General features: G+C 50.3%; 6 protein-coding genes across 6 annotated transcripts; 2 read left to right on the top strand and 4 right to left on the bottom strand.

Moving 5' to 3' along the window:
- Positions 1-57: 57 nt before the first annotated feature.
- CkaCkLH20_08288 (uncharacterized protein) lies at positions 58-678 on the bottom strand (the record flags this gene model as incomplete). The annotated part of the gene is made up of 1 exon (XM_038891003.1): positions 58-678. The coding sequence occupies one exon, from the start codon at positions 676-678 to the stop codon at positions 58-60; it is 621 nt and encodes a 206-aa protein (XP_038743766.1).
- A 4,398-nt stretch (positions 679-5,076) lies between these two features.
- On the bottom strand, positions 5,077-6,363 carry CkaCkLH20_08287 (malate dehydrogenase; the record flags this gene model as incomplete). Its single annotated transcript, XM_038891002.1, has 6 exons — positions 5,077-5,362; positions 5,424-5,508; positions 5,564-5,914; positions 5,976-6,008; positions 6,060-6,225; positions 6,295-6,363. 6 exons carry the CDS (start codon positions 6,361-6,363, stop codon positions 5,077-5,079), a joined length of 990 nt encoding a protein of 329 aa, XP_038743765.1.
- A 409-nt stretch (positions 6,364-6,772) lies between these two features.
- CkaCkLH20_08286 (uncharacterized protein) lies at positions 6,773-7,870 on the top strand (the record flags this gene model as incomplete). Its single annotated transcript, XM_038891001.1, has 1 exon — positions 6,773-7,870. One exon carries the CDS (start codon positions 6,773-6,775, stop codon positions 7,868-7,870), a length of 1,098 nt encoding a protein of 365 aa, XP_038743764.1.
- Positions 7,871-8,767: 897 nt separating this feature from the next.
- On the top strand, positions 8,768-10,334 carry CkaCkLH20_08285 (uncharacterized protein; the record flags this gene model as incomplete). Its single annotated transcript, XM_038891000.1, has 3 exons — positions 8,768-9,121; positions 9,256-10,191; positions 10,245-10,334. The coding sequence occupies 3 exons, from the start codon at positions 8,768-8,770 to the stop codon at positions 10,332-10,334; spliced, it is 1,380 nt and encodes a 459-aa protein (XP_038743763.1).
- Positions 10,335-10,447: 113 nt separating this feature from the next.
- On the bottom strand, positions 10,448-11,614 carry CkaCkLH20_08284 (uncharacterized protein; the record flags this gene model as incomplete). The annotated part of the gene is made up of 1 exon (XM_038890999.1): positions 10,448-11,614. One exon carries the CDS (start codon positions 11,612-11,614, stop codon positions 10,448-10,450), a length of 1,167 nt encoding a protein of 388 aa, XP_038743762.1.
- A 1,612-nt stretch (positions 11,615-13,226) lies between these two features.
- On the bottom strand, positions 13,227-14,827 carry CkaCkLH20_08283 (putative alcohol dehydrogenase; the record flags this gene model as incomplete). The annotated part of the gene is made up of 9 exons (XM_038890998.1): positions 13,227-13,430; positions 13,489-13,561; positions 13,613-13,991; positions 14,047-14,157; positions 14,220-14,249; positions 14,300-14,473; positions 14,524-14,567; positions 14,621-14,646; positions 14,714-14,827. The coding sequence occupies 9 exons, from the start codon at positions 14,825-14,827 to the stop codon at positions 13,227-13,229; spliced, it is 1,155 nt and encodes a 384-aa protein (XP_038743761.1).
- Positions 14,828-14,908: the final 81 nt, after the last annotated feature.

Here is a 14,908-nt window from a genome sequence, read left to right as displayed (position 1 = left end):
ATTGGTGAGATTGGCAAAAGACGTGTGGATGGTGACCTTACGGTTCCCAGACTCATCTCACCCCGCCAGCCATTTGTGCGGTGATGGGGCTTGATCCTTGAAGCCAATGTGGTGGTCGCCAGTCACCCTGATTTCATTGGAGGTCCACAGAGCGTTGGTCAAACAGCCGTACAGCGCCAGCTTTCCTTCTTCGAATGGAATGGCGATAACAGCCCCGACAGAAACGTTTTTGGCCAGTTCACCCGTTGAATCAGCATCTAAGAAGAGCAACTCAGGGACGGACCTGTCCAAGTTCTGGACGAAACGTTGTATACTCGGGTGTTCGATCGTGTAATTTTGGTCGATGGTGTCCTCATGCAGGACGTTAGGGAAGACAACGGCGTTGCTTGTTGTCCTATTCGGATCGAAGAAGCTTACTTGGCACCGCGTCTGGAGAGCCGCTACGTCGTGTGTAGAACGGACTATTTGATCTGAGCCCCTGACCCAGTTCTTGTCTTTCCTCTCCGATATTGTCACTGCGCTCGTCCAGATTGTTGCTGTCTCGGCGATGGCTGCACAGGTGGCGTGGTGCGGAAGCATCATTCGGGATGCACTGGCGTCATACCCGATATTGCTGTCGATGTCGTTCTTGAATGGCTCGCGGATGCGCAGGCTCATTTGTGGGAGCGATCCGGGCATGGGAACAGTGAAGAGTGTAGGCGGGCGTCGTATGGCCCAAGTATCGAAATCTACAACCGTGTGGGACGGCAAGTAGGTTGCCAGATGCTGCAGCATTTCCCACCCCGATGACGGACACCGATGGTTACCCGCGACGTCACAAACGTCCAATGTATTATTGGTGGTTATATTCAGAGGGAATATCTCTTCATGGGAAGCATCAAGGAAAATCTTTGTACCGCCTATTGTATACCAGTCGTTTGCTGGTAGGAGGATAGTCGCAGCTGATGGTGCAACTACTGCAGCTAGGACACAGCAAAGCACCGAGAGAGCCAAAAAGAAGGCCTTTTTCCAGATGGAGGAAAAGCAGCTTGTAAGGATGGCGAAAAACTCATCGGTCCAGATGAAGTTGAGTGACTTGAAGTCCATTGGGGCGAAGAATGCCGCCAACGGAAGACCGTGGCCTTTTGTGATTTCATACCGGATGAAGGTAAACATCATAGTTGATAGGGATGCGACGATGAGAGTCTCAAGAAACTTGGCTGCAAACTGAATCGCCAGTGTGACTTGGGAATCCCATCTGCCTTCCGAGCTTAATCTTGCCCCGATGAAGTGTTCTTTGAAAACAAATTGAGTGAGGACGGCCGCTCCGACGAGAGCCGGTACGTGGATTGTTGCGGCCAGGAGGGCTATGAAGCGGTTCTTGAAGATGATGATTTTGTCTTTTCCGGTGAATGTTTCAAAGATGAGTCGGTAAATTGGGTGCAAACCCAATGATCTCAGGGTGTTCTGGAGAATTTCTTCGAATCTGGTCTTGGTTTGCGTTGAAGCACCATCGGCTCCCTGTCTACTACCTGTCCGAACTCAACGGTCAGCCAAGTAAGCTCGAAAGATTGCCAATCGTGAAATTCACCAAGCGCGAGCCGGGTAACAGCAGAGACCGAAGGCTCACCTTTCGACATGTTCTTTTCCTGCATCATGACTTGGCAACTCTCCCAGCTTCTGGAGCAGAGGCTCGCTGGTGTTGGCGGGGTTATGGTGATCAGCCATTACATGAACATGAATACAAAACCACAAGGAGTCATTTCGACATGAGAAGAGATGAGAAAAGGGGGGTACGGCAACACGAGGAGAACTGGCGACTTGCAAGCTAATGACAAGGCTATTTTTATCAGCCCAAGGCCTTCGAATTGCTCACTAGACGGGGCATGTGCCTGAGATGTGACATGATTACTTGCAGACTGCCATTTGCCAGCCAGGCCCGCGCCTCTACTAGCCCCTCTTGGTTCGTCGTATCTGTACATCGCAACGCCCCTCGTATGACTCTGGGGCAGCTGCAGGCGCATCTATAAATATTGTCATAATCTGGCTGGGCATGCTGAACGTAGAGAATCCATGCTCGCTCGATCTTTTGTTCATGGTAGCTATAGACCATAACAGCAATTTTTGGTGATTGCAAAAACGCTTTTTCAATAGTGCCGAAGGACGCTACTCAAAACGTTCTCCTGATTGAAATTCAACTGGGATCAACAGCGCTCAGTATAGGCTGTACTGAATTGCCGACTGCTGTGAACCTCTCTTCAGTCTACATGTTACACATGACCAGACCTTTGGACTTATAGGGGCAAGAACTGCCATTTTGGTCATAGAAATATCAAATCTTTCATTTCCTTGATCCCCTCAACATAATATTGATGCGTTGACTCAGTCAGCGCACAGCCGGTTTCTGTATCAAAGTACATGTGAGCTTTGAGCGCCTGCGGAGTAATCTAAGTCCGCCGCTACCCCACCTATTTCACGTCCGCTGCGGTCATTTTCCAATGTCTCTCAACTGATAATTAGATCATTTCTCTTTCGTCCATGGTGGCTGTGAACTATGCCAGGAATCTACGATAACTCTTCCTGGTTCGCAAAAACATGCCGGAGATAGGAAGTCTCAGAGCCCTCGCAAACGGCGAAAGCCAGTTCGTCGGCAGTTCGTCCGGGGTCTACTTCATCAACACCGTGAGACGAGCGTTTTCGACAAACGCCCAAGCCACAACCGACAACAACCAATCTGCCAACACAAACGCTGCAGAGCTACCCGATGACCCATCACCAGAAGCTTGCGTTGTTGGAGACAGGGAAGTTGAGCCAGACAGTAACTCAGGAACAACAAATCACGTCGACCCGAACCCTCAGTCAAACGAGCACTTCTCGCCTTTTTCTACCGGCTCAGACGTCATCAACGATGTAACGAACCTGCCTGACTACGCCAGGGCAAGAAAGCTAGTCCTCACCTACTTCCGAATATGGCACCCGGTGGTTCCGTTTATGCAAGGACCGCAGTGTCTTGCCGAGTTGGACGCCCTCTACTCTTCAAATTCAAACATTCACGAGAAGCAAAGCATTACTTCAATTAGTCGCCTCGTTACTTTCAAATGCATATTCAACATAGCTGTCCTCGACAGCGACGATCAGCATGATCTGGGGTCTGCACGATTCCGATCTAGCTCAGATCTTTTACCAACACTGAGCCTCTTGGCTCTGAGAAGTGAAGCCTCCTGCATTCAGGCGCTTCTCAGTGCACAGGTCTATTTTGTATCAATCATGTCTCTCCGGCATGCATCGACTGTGGGGGGTCTCATCTCCAAGTCGATATATCAGTCTGGCATGCATCGATGTCCCGTAAGATACGGTCATCTATCATCAGAGGAACGATCCATGCGGAAACGAATATTCTGGAGCTTTTATGTCCTTGATCGGTTTGTCAGTCAATCTCTTGGACATCCGAGCGGGGTACAGGATTCCGATATCGACGTGTGTCCTCCTGGACACCGCGACTTACACGAGCCGGTTGCTGAATCCAGCCCTCGTTCTTCGAGTGCGACGGCAGACAATACAGTCTTACACCTCCCCGCAAACCACCCTGATCGGCTCGTAGGATCACAGGCTAGAGATGACTATGGGAGTGCTTCACCAACGGAAACTGAAGAAGATGAAGCAAACGAAGAAGGTCGCCCCGAGGCGACGGACCTGGTTCCCAACACTAGGTCAATCGCCATTGCTCGGCATCGTCGGGAAACCCAAGATGTTCTCCAGAACCATGTGCGCCATTCTCAGCTGGTGGGGAGGATCTTAGACGTCTTTCACAAGTCCATTCACGCTCGAGAAATGAATAGCCAAACGATTCTTCTTCTCAAGGCTGATATTGCTGCCTGGGGCAATGATATCACACAACCACGCTTTGGTGCGGCTGTCGTGGACATCCCCGAACTCAGCCCGGATCCCGCGGTCTTCCCGTTCGTCACGCATCACTACACCGTTCTGTTGCTGAACAGGCCCTCTCTTTCTTTAGACTCGAGAAGCGCTGAATTTCGTGCCGCTCTTCAGACTTGCATCAGTGCTGCAAGAGTTATTATACCCACTATCGAGAATTATTACCAGAACGGAGGGCCCCTGTTTTGGCCAGGCTACATGTCAGCTGTTTGGATGAGTGGACTCGTTCTCGCACTGGCAGCTCGTCTCAAGTCATACAACCTGTCGAGGGCCATATCGTAAGTCTAAAAATAGGCCATAGAGCTGATCAAACTCTAATCACTCAGCAGTGGCATCCACGTTACACTAAAGTTGTTGACTGCTATGGAAACACGATGGCAGATGGCTCGTGACTGCAAGGAGGTTCTCTCAATGCTTTTGAGCAACATCGAAAACACCACCAAAGGCCAGAAGAGAACTCGTTCGGATGATCAATTAGAGTCGAGAATACCAACAAGTCCAGCAGATGATACGCGGAACGGGGCCGCCGGACGAGAAGAAGCGAAACGACGGATGACAAGATTCTCAAAGAGAACCGAGCGGCCTAGATCGCCCCAAACTGTGCAAGCCGTGCCAACAAGCAGAACCAGAACTCCGTTGACCACCTCAAATCATTTCAATGGCACCGACGGGTTGAGAAACAATAGAGTCGAACAAGCTGGCAACTCCAGCTTTGCAACTCCGCTTCTCAGCAGTGTCAGCTTCAACAACCACGCAAACTACTACCAGTTTTCTCCCACTGCAGCTCAAACCGATCCAAATGGATTTACACCATCTCAAGATTGGGACTTTCAAAGCAGTCTCTCGAACATGAGTGGTTATTTTGCACCGATTCCAACCATATTTCCAGACCGCCAACGGAGCGCGACAAATCAATTCGGAAATGGCGACAATTTCTTTGATATCTTTGACGGAGCCACCTGGGGATCATTGGTGGACATAATCAATGATGCAGGAGGTGGTACATGAAAACGGCTCTCATAATAAGAACACCTTCTCCGCGTTTTATTTCAGAGTAGGTTGAGAAACTGCGTTCTATATTTCAGGTTCAATGGCGAAGTTCCTGTGGTCGAGTGAGGACTTGATGATAGAAAAGATTTCCATGACATAAAGTTCGTCCCTTCAAGTTTTCTCACGCCCTGGAGCGACAAAGTTCACGCCGGCTTTGATGTTGCTCCTCAACTCTTCGGTGGCAATCTTGAGGAGTCTAGCCTCATATTCAGACAGCGGTCCAAGCTCATGAGCAACCTCTGCACCATCTTTGCCGAAAGTGATAGGAACGGCGAAATAGTCAACACCAAGCTCACGAGATATGGATTCCCCTCCCTGAACGCCAGGCAAATAGACGTACGCAGGCTCAACAACCTCTGACCGGCCTTGGGCTGCCTTCATGATGGCCTGGGCAAATCTGTTCGCCGAGTAAGTTAATATACAAGCCCAATCAGGGTTAAAGTGGTAAGAAGTCTAACCTGAAACCAGCGTAAGCCATGCATGTGGTCGCTGAACCCGCACCGGCTTTGGCCTTGACGATCTCGTCCCCGCCGAACTGCACTCCTGAGCAACATCAGCCGTGAACCTGCTCCATGACATTGGACAATTGAAAACATACTGTTGGTGATAGCCTCGATCTGATCTTGGCTCAAATGAACCCGAGGCTCAGCTTGGCTGATCAATGGCAAGATCGTTGAACCAGAGTGGCCGCCGACGACAGGTACCTTGAGTTGCCGAGGGTCGTTTCCAAGAACATCGGCCACAAACTTGGACCCACGCACCACGTCGAGAGTAGTGACTCCAAACAGCCGCTTAGGATCGAACACGCCGTTCTTCTTGAGACACTCAGCCGCAATTGGGACGGTAATATTGACCGGGTTGGTGATGATGCCAACCAAGGCCTTCGAACAGTACTTGGCGACACCATTAGCGAGATCCGCAATGATACCGGCATTTGTCTTGAAGAGATCTGAATTTGGATTAGAGTCAGGAGGAGGCATGGTATGGATCCAAATGTAAATGGTACTGACCATCTCTTGTCATTCCGGGCTTCCTAGCAATGCCTGCTTTTTGTTAGGGCCTGGGAACTTTAGAGAAACAATGACAAAACCTACCCGCTGAGATGAGAACAACATCTGCGCCAGAAAGAGCATTCTGAAGCCCATCGTTCTCAGGGAGATAACCCTTGACAGGAGGTGGTGTATCAATGTGGTTCAAATCAGTGGCCACACCAACTGCATGGACGACATCGTAAAGCCTCAGCTCCGACACCAAGGGGCACTATCGTGTGATTTCGTCAGTGGAAGTCTCCAAGAAAACATATCCGATTACATTTGGTGGGGAACATACGGTTTTCAACAGAAGACTCAAGGGTTGACCAATCTGCCCTGAGGCACCCAAAACAGCTACCTTGGACATTTTGAGTAGGGGTTTTGTTGACTCTGCCAAAACAAAAGCTGTCGTCTGAACTATTGCTCAATCCAAAGCCGCATATGTATAAGTAGTCATCAAAGATGATCAACTACAGAGTCAAAGCCGATACTAGTGAATGTAAGACCTAGACCTGTCGGTGTAAGAGGGAGTGACGTCGCTGGTGCGGGACAAAGAATCCCGCGGCCAAACGTTTAAGCGAAAACATCCCCTCATCACTGGCGGGCGCCGGTAAGCTGACATCCCCAAGACCACAACATCCTCCGATATCGTCCGTAAATCGATTTTATTCGAGCTGTTAAATATCAGGCATCTTGTTTGGACTCATATCATTCTCATTTCAGGGACTTCTATTAGCCGTACCCAGCATCATCAAACACAACATTGAACAGCAAAAATGGCGCCTCAATCACTCAAAATCGCCGTTATTCCCGGAGACGGCATCGGCAAGGAAGTGATGCCATGGGGCGTTCGCGCTCTTGAAGCTGCTGCCAAAATCTTCGGCCTTTCTTTTCAATTCGAGACATTCGACTTCGCCAGCTGCGACTACTTCAAAGAACATGGCGAGATGATGCCGTCGGACTGGAAGGAGAAACTCCTCAAGTTCGATGCCATCTACTTCGGCGCAGTCGGCATGCCTAGCATGGTTGCCGACGATGTCTCACTTTGGGGAAGCTTGCTCAAATTCCGCCGCGAATTCGATCAATACATCAACCTTCGCCCATGTCGCTTGATGCCTGGTGTGAAGTCACCCTTGGCTAACCGCAAGCCGGGTGACATCGACTTCTGGATCGTCCGCGAGAACACAGAAGGCGAGTACAGCAGCGTCGGCGGCAAGATGTTCGAGGGAACGGACCGGGAAACGGTTATCCAGGAGACGATCATGACAAGAGTGGGTGTCGACAGGGTTCTACGCTACGCCTTCGACCTTGCTCAGAGCCGACCCCGCAAGCGGCTGACAAGTGCGACAAAGAGCAACGGCATCAGCATCACCATGCCTTACTGGGATTCTCGTGTTGAGGAAATGGCCAAGGGCTATCCTGAGGTCAATCTGGATAAGTACCACATCGACATCTTGACGGCACACTTCGTTCAGCGCCCGAACATCTTCGACGTGGTTGTGGGAAGCAATCTTTTCGGCGATATCCTTTCGGACTTGGGACCGGCTTGTACAGGTACTATCGGCATCGCCCCATCCGCCAATATCAACCCCGATGGAAAGTTCCCGAGTCTCTTTGAGCCAGTACACGGCAGTGCACCGGACATCTTTGGCAAGGGCATTGCCAACCCGGTCGGAATGATTTGGGCTGGGCAGATGCTCCTTCAGCACTACGGATACACCGAGGCTGCCGACTTGGTGCTCAAGGCAATCGAGAATGTCCTGGCACGTTCCGAGGTGTCTGTGACGACGCCTGATCTCGGAGGAAAGGGAACAACGGAAGGATTTGGCAAGGCGATTGAGGAGGAGATCATTGCTCTCGGTGGCCAGAGATGAGGACGGCTGGGAATACACCAACGTCAAAGAATATATCGAAATACACTAGCTCTTTAATTTGAAGACATAATCCATTCATCGACCGAAAATCGACGGGTTCTAACCTTGAAGGGTCAAGACGCATCATCGGTGGAATAACATCGAGACCACAACATCACCCAAATCGAAGAGGGGCCGTCTCGCTGTAATTCCCCAAGACAGCAAGGATCAGAGGAAATTACCATGCCTACTGCAGGGTTAATACAGGGACTCAGCGGAGTCTCATTCGGGGGCGGATGGCACGCTAGATCGGGACGCATTCCCCGGAACCCATGTTCCCGTGTGGGATCGGGGCATGGAGTTCAGAGAGTCAAGGATGGCTTTGACTGTGCTGGTTTCTCAATCAACAAGGCCGCAATGCGGACTTCTAGAATATGAAGATCAGATCTTGGTAGCACTTCTAGCCCGTTGAGCATGGCCTTTCTCTTAAGCATCGCAGAAAACATGAAAGATCTGCCGACGGGCAAGGAGTACGGATGTGTCTGGTCCGAACACCTCCAATCCACCAATTAATTACACGATGGAAACCTGCAGGCCAAGAATACCAGGGTGTGGCCCTCCAGGAAGAGCTGCCGCATTTGCCAACGTGCAGCTTCGAGATTATGCCACTGAAAGATAGCATGGCTCGCTTCAGTGCCGCGACGGCACAGCAGGGCAAATTCTTCATTAGACTCGCGTTTGAAGCGAGATCTCCTAGCGCAGGCAAAGTGTTGCTTTTTCTGATCAAAATGTCTGCTGTGCCAGTCGAAGTGATAAACAGCCTGGGCCCGACACGCTCGTAAGTCCGCCCGCGTCGTAAGCGTCAAATTCAGCAACTTTCTTTCTCCCACCGAATGGAACCTCCATGTGACGCCTGTGATGGCATCCTTAGACGCATTCAACGCGATCCCAGATGACCCGAGCAGCCTACCTCTCGCGGGGCCGTCGGCCTTTGTCGGCCAGCCGCCCGCGACTCAGCATGATTATTACATCGTCAAGGGCCTATTCCGTATGATCGGAATGAACAGTGCGAACCCCATGATGGGTTACTTCCTCTCGGCAAAGCCTCCTCCGGACTACGTACACGAGACGAGACTACCCAGTGTTCTCACCGGCCTGATCTTCGTTGTTTTGGCCATCGTCGTCCCCACAGTTGGACGTGTCATACTTAGGTTGCGGATAGGCTCAAGCATGCAGTTTGGGTGGGATGACTGGATTATCATCGTAGCGGCAGTGAGTAGACTATCCAGAAAGATCATATGAACATCGATAGCTATGCTCGGAGATGCCATGGCAAGCAGAAAGTATCGATGGGTATCTCTTGGAATCGGATCTAGACCTTTGCTAACAGTTTCCTTCTATCGCAGCTCCTCGCTCTTGTATATCCCGTCACTCAGATCACGTCTCTTGCAGTCGGCGCCGCCGCTGTGCACACATGGGAGGTCACGTACGAGAAATATAACTTTGGCATGGTCGTCGCTATGACATGCAAGACGACGTTCTATGTCGCCGTCGGGATGATCAAGCTTTCCATAGCCATTTTCATTCGCCGGATGGCAGACCGAATCAACAAGTGGTGGCAGATATTCTGCGACATCTTCATGGCCTCATTGGTTATGTTCGTGTTGTTGGCGATCTTCTACAACATCTTTGCTTGCAATCCGCCGGCTATTCAATGGGACTTGGCTATGCGCGGACGTCTTGAGCCAATTCCAACTTGCATAGATCTTGGCGTTCAGTCCAAAGTTCTCAGCGGTATTCATGTGGCACAAGGAATCACCCTTTTGTTGACTCCCATCATCATCCTATGGAAGGTTCGCATTCAAAGAGCGAAGAAGATTCGTCTCTTCGCAATCTGGATCGTTGGCGGCGTGACAGTTCTTGGGGGACTACTGCGACAGATCCGACCTACGATGACGAACGACTTCACTTGGGATTATGTTGAAGTGTTGGTGTGGACTTGCTTGGACTTATCGCTGGGCATTCTCACTGCTTCGCTACCAGTGCTCGATGGGTTGCTGGAAAAGTACTGGCTCAAGGCCAAGAGCAGCATGGCCAATTCCTACGACAACGGACAGTCTCATGGGGTGACCGACAACGGAACATGGCAGTACAGCAAAACTTCGGATACGGGAACACAGAAGAGCCACCAGCATGTCAAGAAATCTTCAATATCCATTATCACACAGATGATGGATCGGTCCGAGTCGAGCGAGAGTATCGTGCAGAAAGATCATCTGCGTGATACTAACAGCGAAGGTGGGGGGCTCGAAATGAATATCTTGCGCACCCAGGAAGTCGAAGTACACGTTTCTCGTGCCGACGAACATCCAGAAATCCGGAGACACGATCCTAGAGCACCCTCTCCACAGTGGCACAATCGCCCCGAGTGGCATCAACAGTCAAATGGGTACAAAATGAGAAGGGATCGCTGAACAAAGACTGACTTCCATATTATCGATTCATAAACATTATTACTCGACTCAATGTGTACACGTGAACTTAATCGACTGGTGACATGGATATTGTCAAAGGTGGAACGATCTTCCTGGTCTTGGTTTACCAGATCGTGTCCTCCTTCTCCTTGATCCAGTTCAGAACCAACTTAGCAATTTCGCCATTATTCTTTTCGATATGCATGAAGTGGCCGTTGCCTCGTATTCCACGGTCCGCAAGCTTGATCCATTCCGGCTTGGCACCAATCTGCTTCATATAATCGACGATGCAGTGGTCATAGGTGATGTGGACACTAGCCTCACCGGTGACCATGAGGTACGGTACACTAGCAATGTTGGGCAGCGTGTGAGCCGGCTCGGCCTGTCGAAAGCAACTGCGCCTAGCCACCGTGGAATTACCAACTTCAACTCTCTTGAGCTCTGAGGGATCTGAGATTGGCGGAGTGTAGTTCAGAGGAGTGTTGGCCAGACCCCACGCGTTGTTGAAGAAGCCCGCGGTGCCGTAGGTGTACCAGAAAAACGGAATGGTCGAGGATTCGAGGTTGATGTTGGCAGCGACCAGCTCGGGGCAGTCGTTTGAGAGCAGAATGCCGGCTGATCCTCCTGCCGAGTGACCGATTACGTATGACTTGCCAATGAGGCTCAGCAACTTGCAGCCTCCAGCTCTCATGGCGTTCTCAAACGTGATGTTGTTTGTCGTGTAAGGAACCATGGAGTTCTTGAAGTTCTCGAACGCTGGATCTCCAGCTCTGCCTGTTCCGGGGAACTGGGTATGCAGCTGAGACTGAGGATAGCCGTTGTAAGCTTCGGGAGCAGAGAATCCCATCTCAACGAGGGCTGAGGAGGAACCCGCAGTCAAAGGGAAACCCTCCAAATCCATGTTCGTGCTCCGGCCGTTACCGGCAGCATCGACAATGTAAACCACATAGCCCTTCTCGACGAAATAGTTTGCGAATCCCTTGCGATTGTCAGGCGTGTTGAGCCAAGTCGTACCACTACATCCTCCGCCATGGAATAGAACGATGGGCTTTTCGCGTAGGGGGACAATTGGGCTGATCTTCTCAACGTAGAGCTTGTCGGCGGTAAGCTCGCCAGAGGCGGTTTCGAGAGCCCGGCCGCCGACGTAAAAGAAGTCTCTGGTATACGGGATGGTGTCAGCGGTCGAACACCGCGGGTGGATGGCATTGACTCCGGTGCAGTCGCGGCCTAGCTCGGAGGCGAAGCAGCTGCCGGCCAGCAAGCTGACGCAAAGTAAAGTGAAATTGACCATTTCTTGAGAATAGAAAATGCCAGGTTGGGAAGGCAAAGGCGGACCAGTGCCATCTCACCCACGGAGCAGGATCCGCGGGACGCGTTAATTAAGTAGAGATGGCCATGCTGCAGAGTATCGACACGAGTGATACGAGGACCCAAATTATTGTTGGTGCTAAGAACATCAAATTCGCAAAATTCGTCACTAGCCAGGGGCCAAAGATGCAGCATCGCCTTGGCGAAGTGGCACAGCACAAGCGGAATCATTTAGCACGAATTCTGGCAACAAGTCCGGTCTGTATGCATGTGGCCCCGCGCAGATCCTTGTGCTTCCTGCAACTCACCAGAAATGGCGAAGTTCATCATAAAAATACTGGGACTTGGAGATGCTGCCCACTAACAGTTTCGAATGTTGACCAGAGGCAAGATGTGAGGTTTGGCTGATGTCAATTGAGTAAACCGCTAATGCCCCGGACAGATCTGCGATGGCTGATTCAAACATGAAAGTCACGTTAATAGAATGTATTATATGTAAGTATCTTAAGACTTTGTCTAAGACCTCTTGCTGAATCTTCTCAGTTGAAACGACAGTTATTCGGCTGCCATGCGACCGAATGCTCTTCGATCCGAAATGTGAATATCCCCTAAGTGATAAAAGGCTCCTTGAGGATGCTGAGTTCCCATCGTGATTCACACATTCCGCTCTACCAGAAATGGAGACGTATTTAGGTCACAAGGTCTGGAGCATTTGTTTTTAATTCCCAGCTGGTTCTCTAACTTCCCATTTCGAATGCTCTCCTCACAATCAACCGCAAATCAATGGTCATACACCCCAAAATTCATTCACACAACTATTTAGAAATGCCCTCTCCTGGAGAAGATATCTGTCGGTGCCGTTGCCTGACCTGTTTCTGCGAATTGGAAGTCACCGGTTCCGAAAAAATGTGCGACTGGTGCACTGCCATGGGGCATCTTCCGCCTCTGGTTCGTATTGTCATTCATCATAGGAATCACGTTTCGGTGTCACACGGCGCATCTGGTCTCATAACTGGAAAGAACAGTCATTCTCTTGGTGATAAGAAGTAGGGGATATCTAGGGAGGTAGAGCTCAACAGTCACAAGCAAGGGTGTGTCTCGGTTTAAAATTGAAAATGAAACACATGCATCGGTAAGGAGACCTGAATTGCAAGACACAACCATTCAACTTGGGAAACTGCAGAATACGTCGCATTACCACTTCTTGGAGATAGCAAATAACCTATTGACATTCAGCGAGTCTCGTTCATGAAAGCAATATCTTGACTAGAACATGGTCTACACATTGATGCTTCTCCCAAGGTGTCGCTCAAGCCTTGTGACCAAGCATGTTTCTTGAACAAGTTTTGACATTCCTTGAAAATGAAATATGACTGAAAAGATAAGTTCAACCCATTCAAGAGGAAGTAAATGGTGAAAATGTAGGGCAACACGACATTGTTCTCATGGCTTGCATCCATGGCCATCAAATCACTCGTTCACCCACCGCCAACCTGAACACCTCGCTCGACAACCGCCACCTCAGCCTCGACCACTTTTGAACACCTCAACACCGCTCAAACCAACTCAAATCTCTCAACCTCGCTCATACAACATTAGAATCCACCATTAGGGTGGATAAGAACCTTGGTGTAGCCATCGATTCTCTTGTCGAACTTCTCGTAAGCAACCTCTGCATCGTCGATGTTGATCTCGTGAGAAACGACAAAACTGGGCTTGGCCCTGCCTGAGATGATGAGGTCACGCAAGTATCGGTTGTAGGCCTTCACATTGCATTGACCGGTGCCAAGTGAGAGTCCCTGGAAAGGTCAGCTGTATTGTTCAATTTACGCGGCAACATGGACTCCTAGATCATACCTTCTCGAAGAGTTTACCGAAACTCAAGCTGATCATACCCTTCGCAGAGGCGTCGTCAGAAGCACCGGGGTCACTGTCAAATGATGTTAGCAAGTGCACAAAAGTCTCCGAAATCGAAACTCACCTTGGGACGTAAAGGCCTGGGATACCAAGTCCTCCACAAGCCCGGGTGACCTTGATCATGTTTTCCAACACAATGTTGGGCTGTTCGGTGCTGCCGCCAGCATTGACGGCCTGGTATCCGACCGCATCGACTGAGCGGTCAACTTCGCCTCCATTTGACTTCTTGATTTGCTCCACAGCATCTCCCTTGGTGAAATCAATGGCAATGCATCCAATCTTTTCCGCAGACTGCAACCGCTCGGGAACTCGGTCGACAACAAAGACTCTGGAAGCTCCGCGAAGAACCGCCGAGTAGGCCGCCATCAGGCCTACTGGTCCGGCACCAAAGACAGCAACGCTTTCGCCTGGCTTAAAGCCAGAGAGTTCGACACCGTGCCAGCCTTTTAATGTTAGATACATGTATCTTAGTCACAGGGCTAATGGACTTCGCCTTACCGGTGGGGAAAATATCAGCAAGAAGAATGAAATCAGCCTCGAATTCCTTTCCAGGAGGAAGCTTCAGAGCATTGAAATCAGCGTAAGGCACTCTGAGGTACTGAGCCTGGCCTACGGCAAGTCAGCTTCATTCCCACACTTATTGAGCAATTTCCTAGTCCATCAACACGTACCACCCGGGTAGGGGCCCATAGCGACGTAACCTGCACAATGTCAGTTCCCGTGACACCATTAGAAAGAGGAATTAACAAACCGTAAGCACCACCAGCGAATCCGGGGTTAACGCCTGTGCAGAATGCGGTGCGTCCTTCTTCGCAGTTCTGGCAGCGACCGTCTGCAACATTGAATGGCATAACAACGCGGTCTCCCTTCTTCAGGAGAGTGACACCACTTCCTAGTTCTTCGACGATACCCATGTTCTCATGGCCTGCGGCACAGTCAGTGCTTGCTCCATGTCTTGAATCAGCATGGACTTACCAAAGGTGATGCCGGCCTCAGCTGCGGTTCTTCCCTCGTACATACTACATGCAAGTTAGAACTCATAAGTCAATGAGCAGGTTGATTAGTAACATACTGCAAGTCTGAGCCGCAAATGGCAGCCTGTTTGAACAATCAGCATTGTGACTTTCATTCATGAGGTACTAGACCAGGGCGGGGTTCATCTTACTGTCGTGACTTTGACAATGACATCGTCAGGGTGAAGGATCTTTGGCAGTGATACTTCCGAAACCTTGACCTTGTAAGGTCCCTGGTAGTTCACTGCTTTCATTGTAGAGGTCATGGTGGTATGTATGCGCAGTTGAATTTCTGCTAACGATAAATGAGGAACCAAGTAGGACTGACGTTAGTCCCAGCAGCGCCG

This window comes from Colletotrichum karsti, assembly GCF_011947395.1.
Source record: "Colletotrichum karsti strain CkLH20 chromosome Unknown Scaffold27, whole genome shotgun sequence".
Taxonomy (NCBI): Eukaryota; Fungi; Ascomycota; class Sordariomycetes; order Glomerellales; family Glomerellaceae; genus Colletotrichum; species Colletotrichum karsti.
Note: the sequence above shows the minus strand (reverse complement) of the source record. Positions and strands in the feature narration are given on the sequence as shown.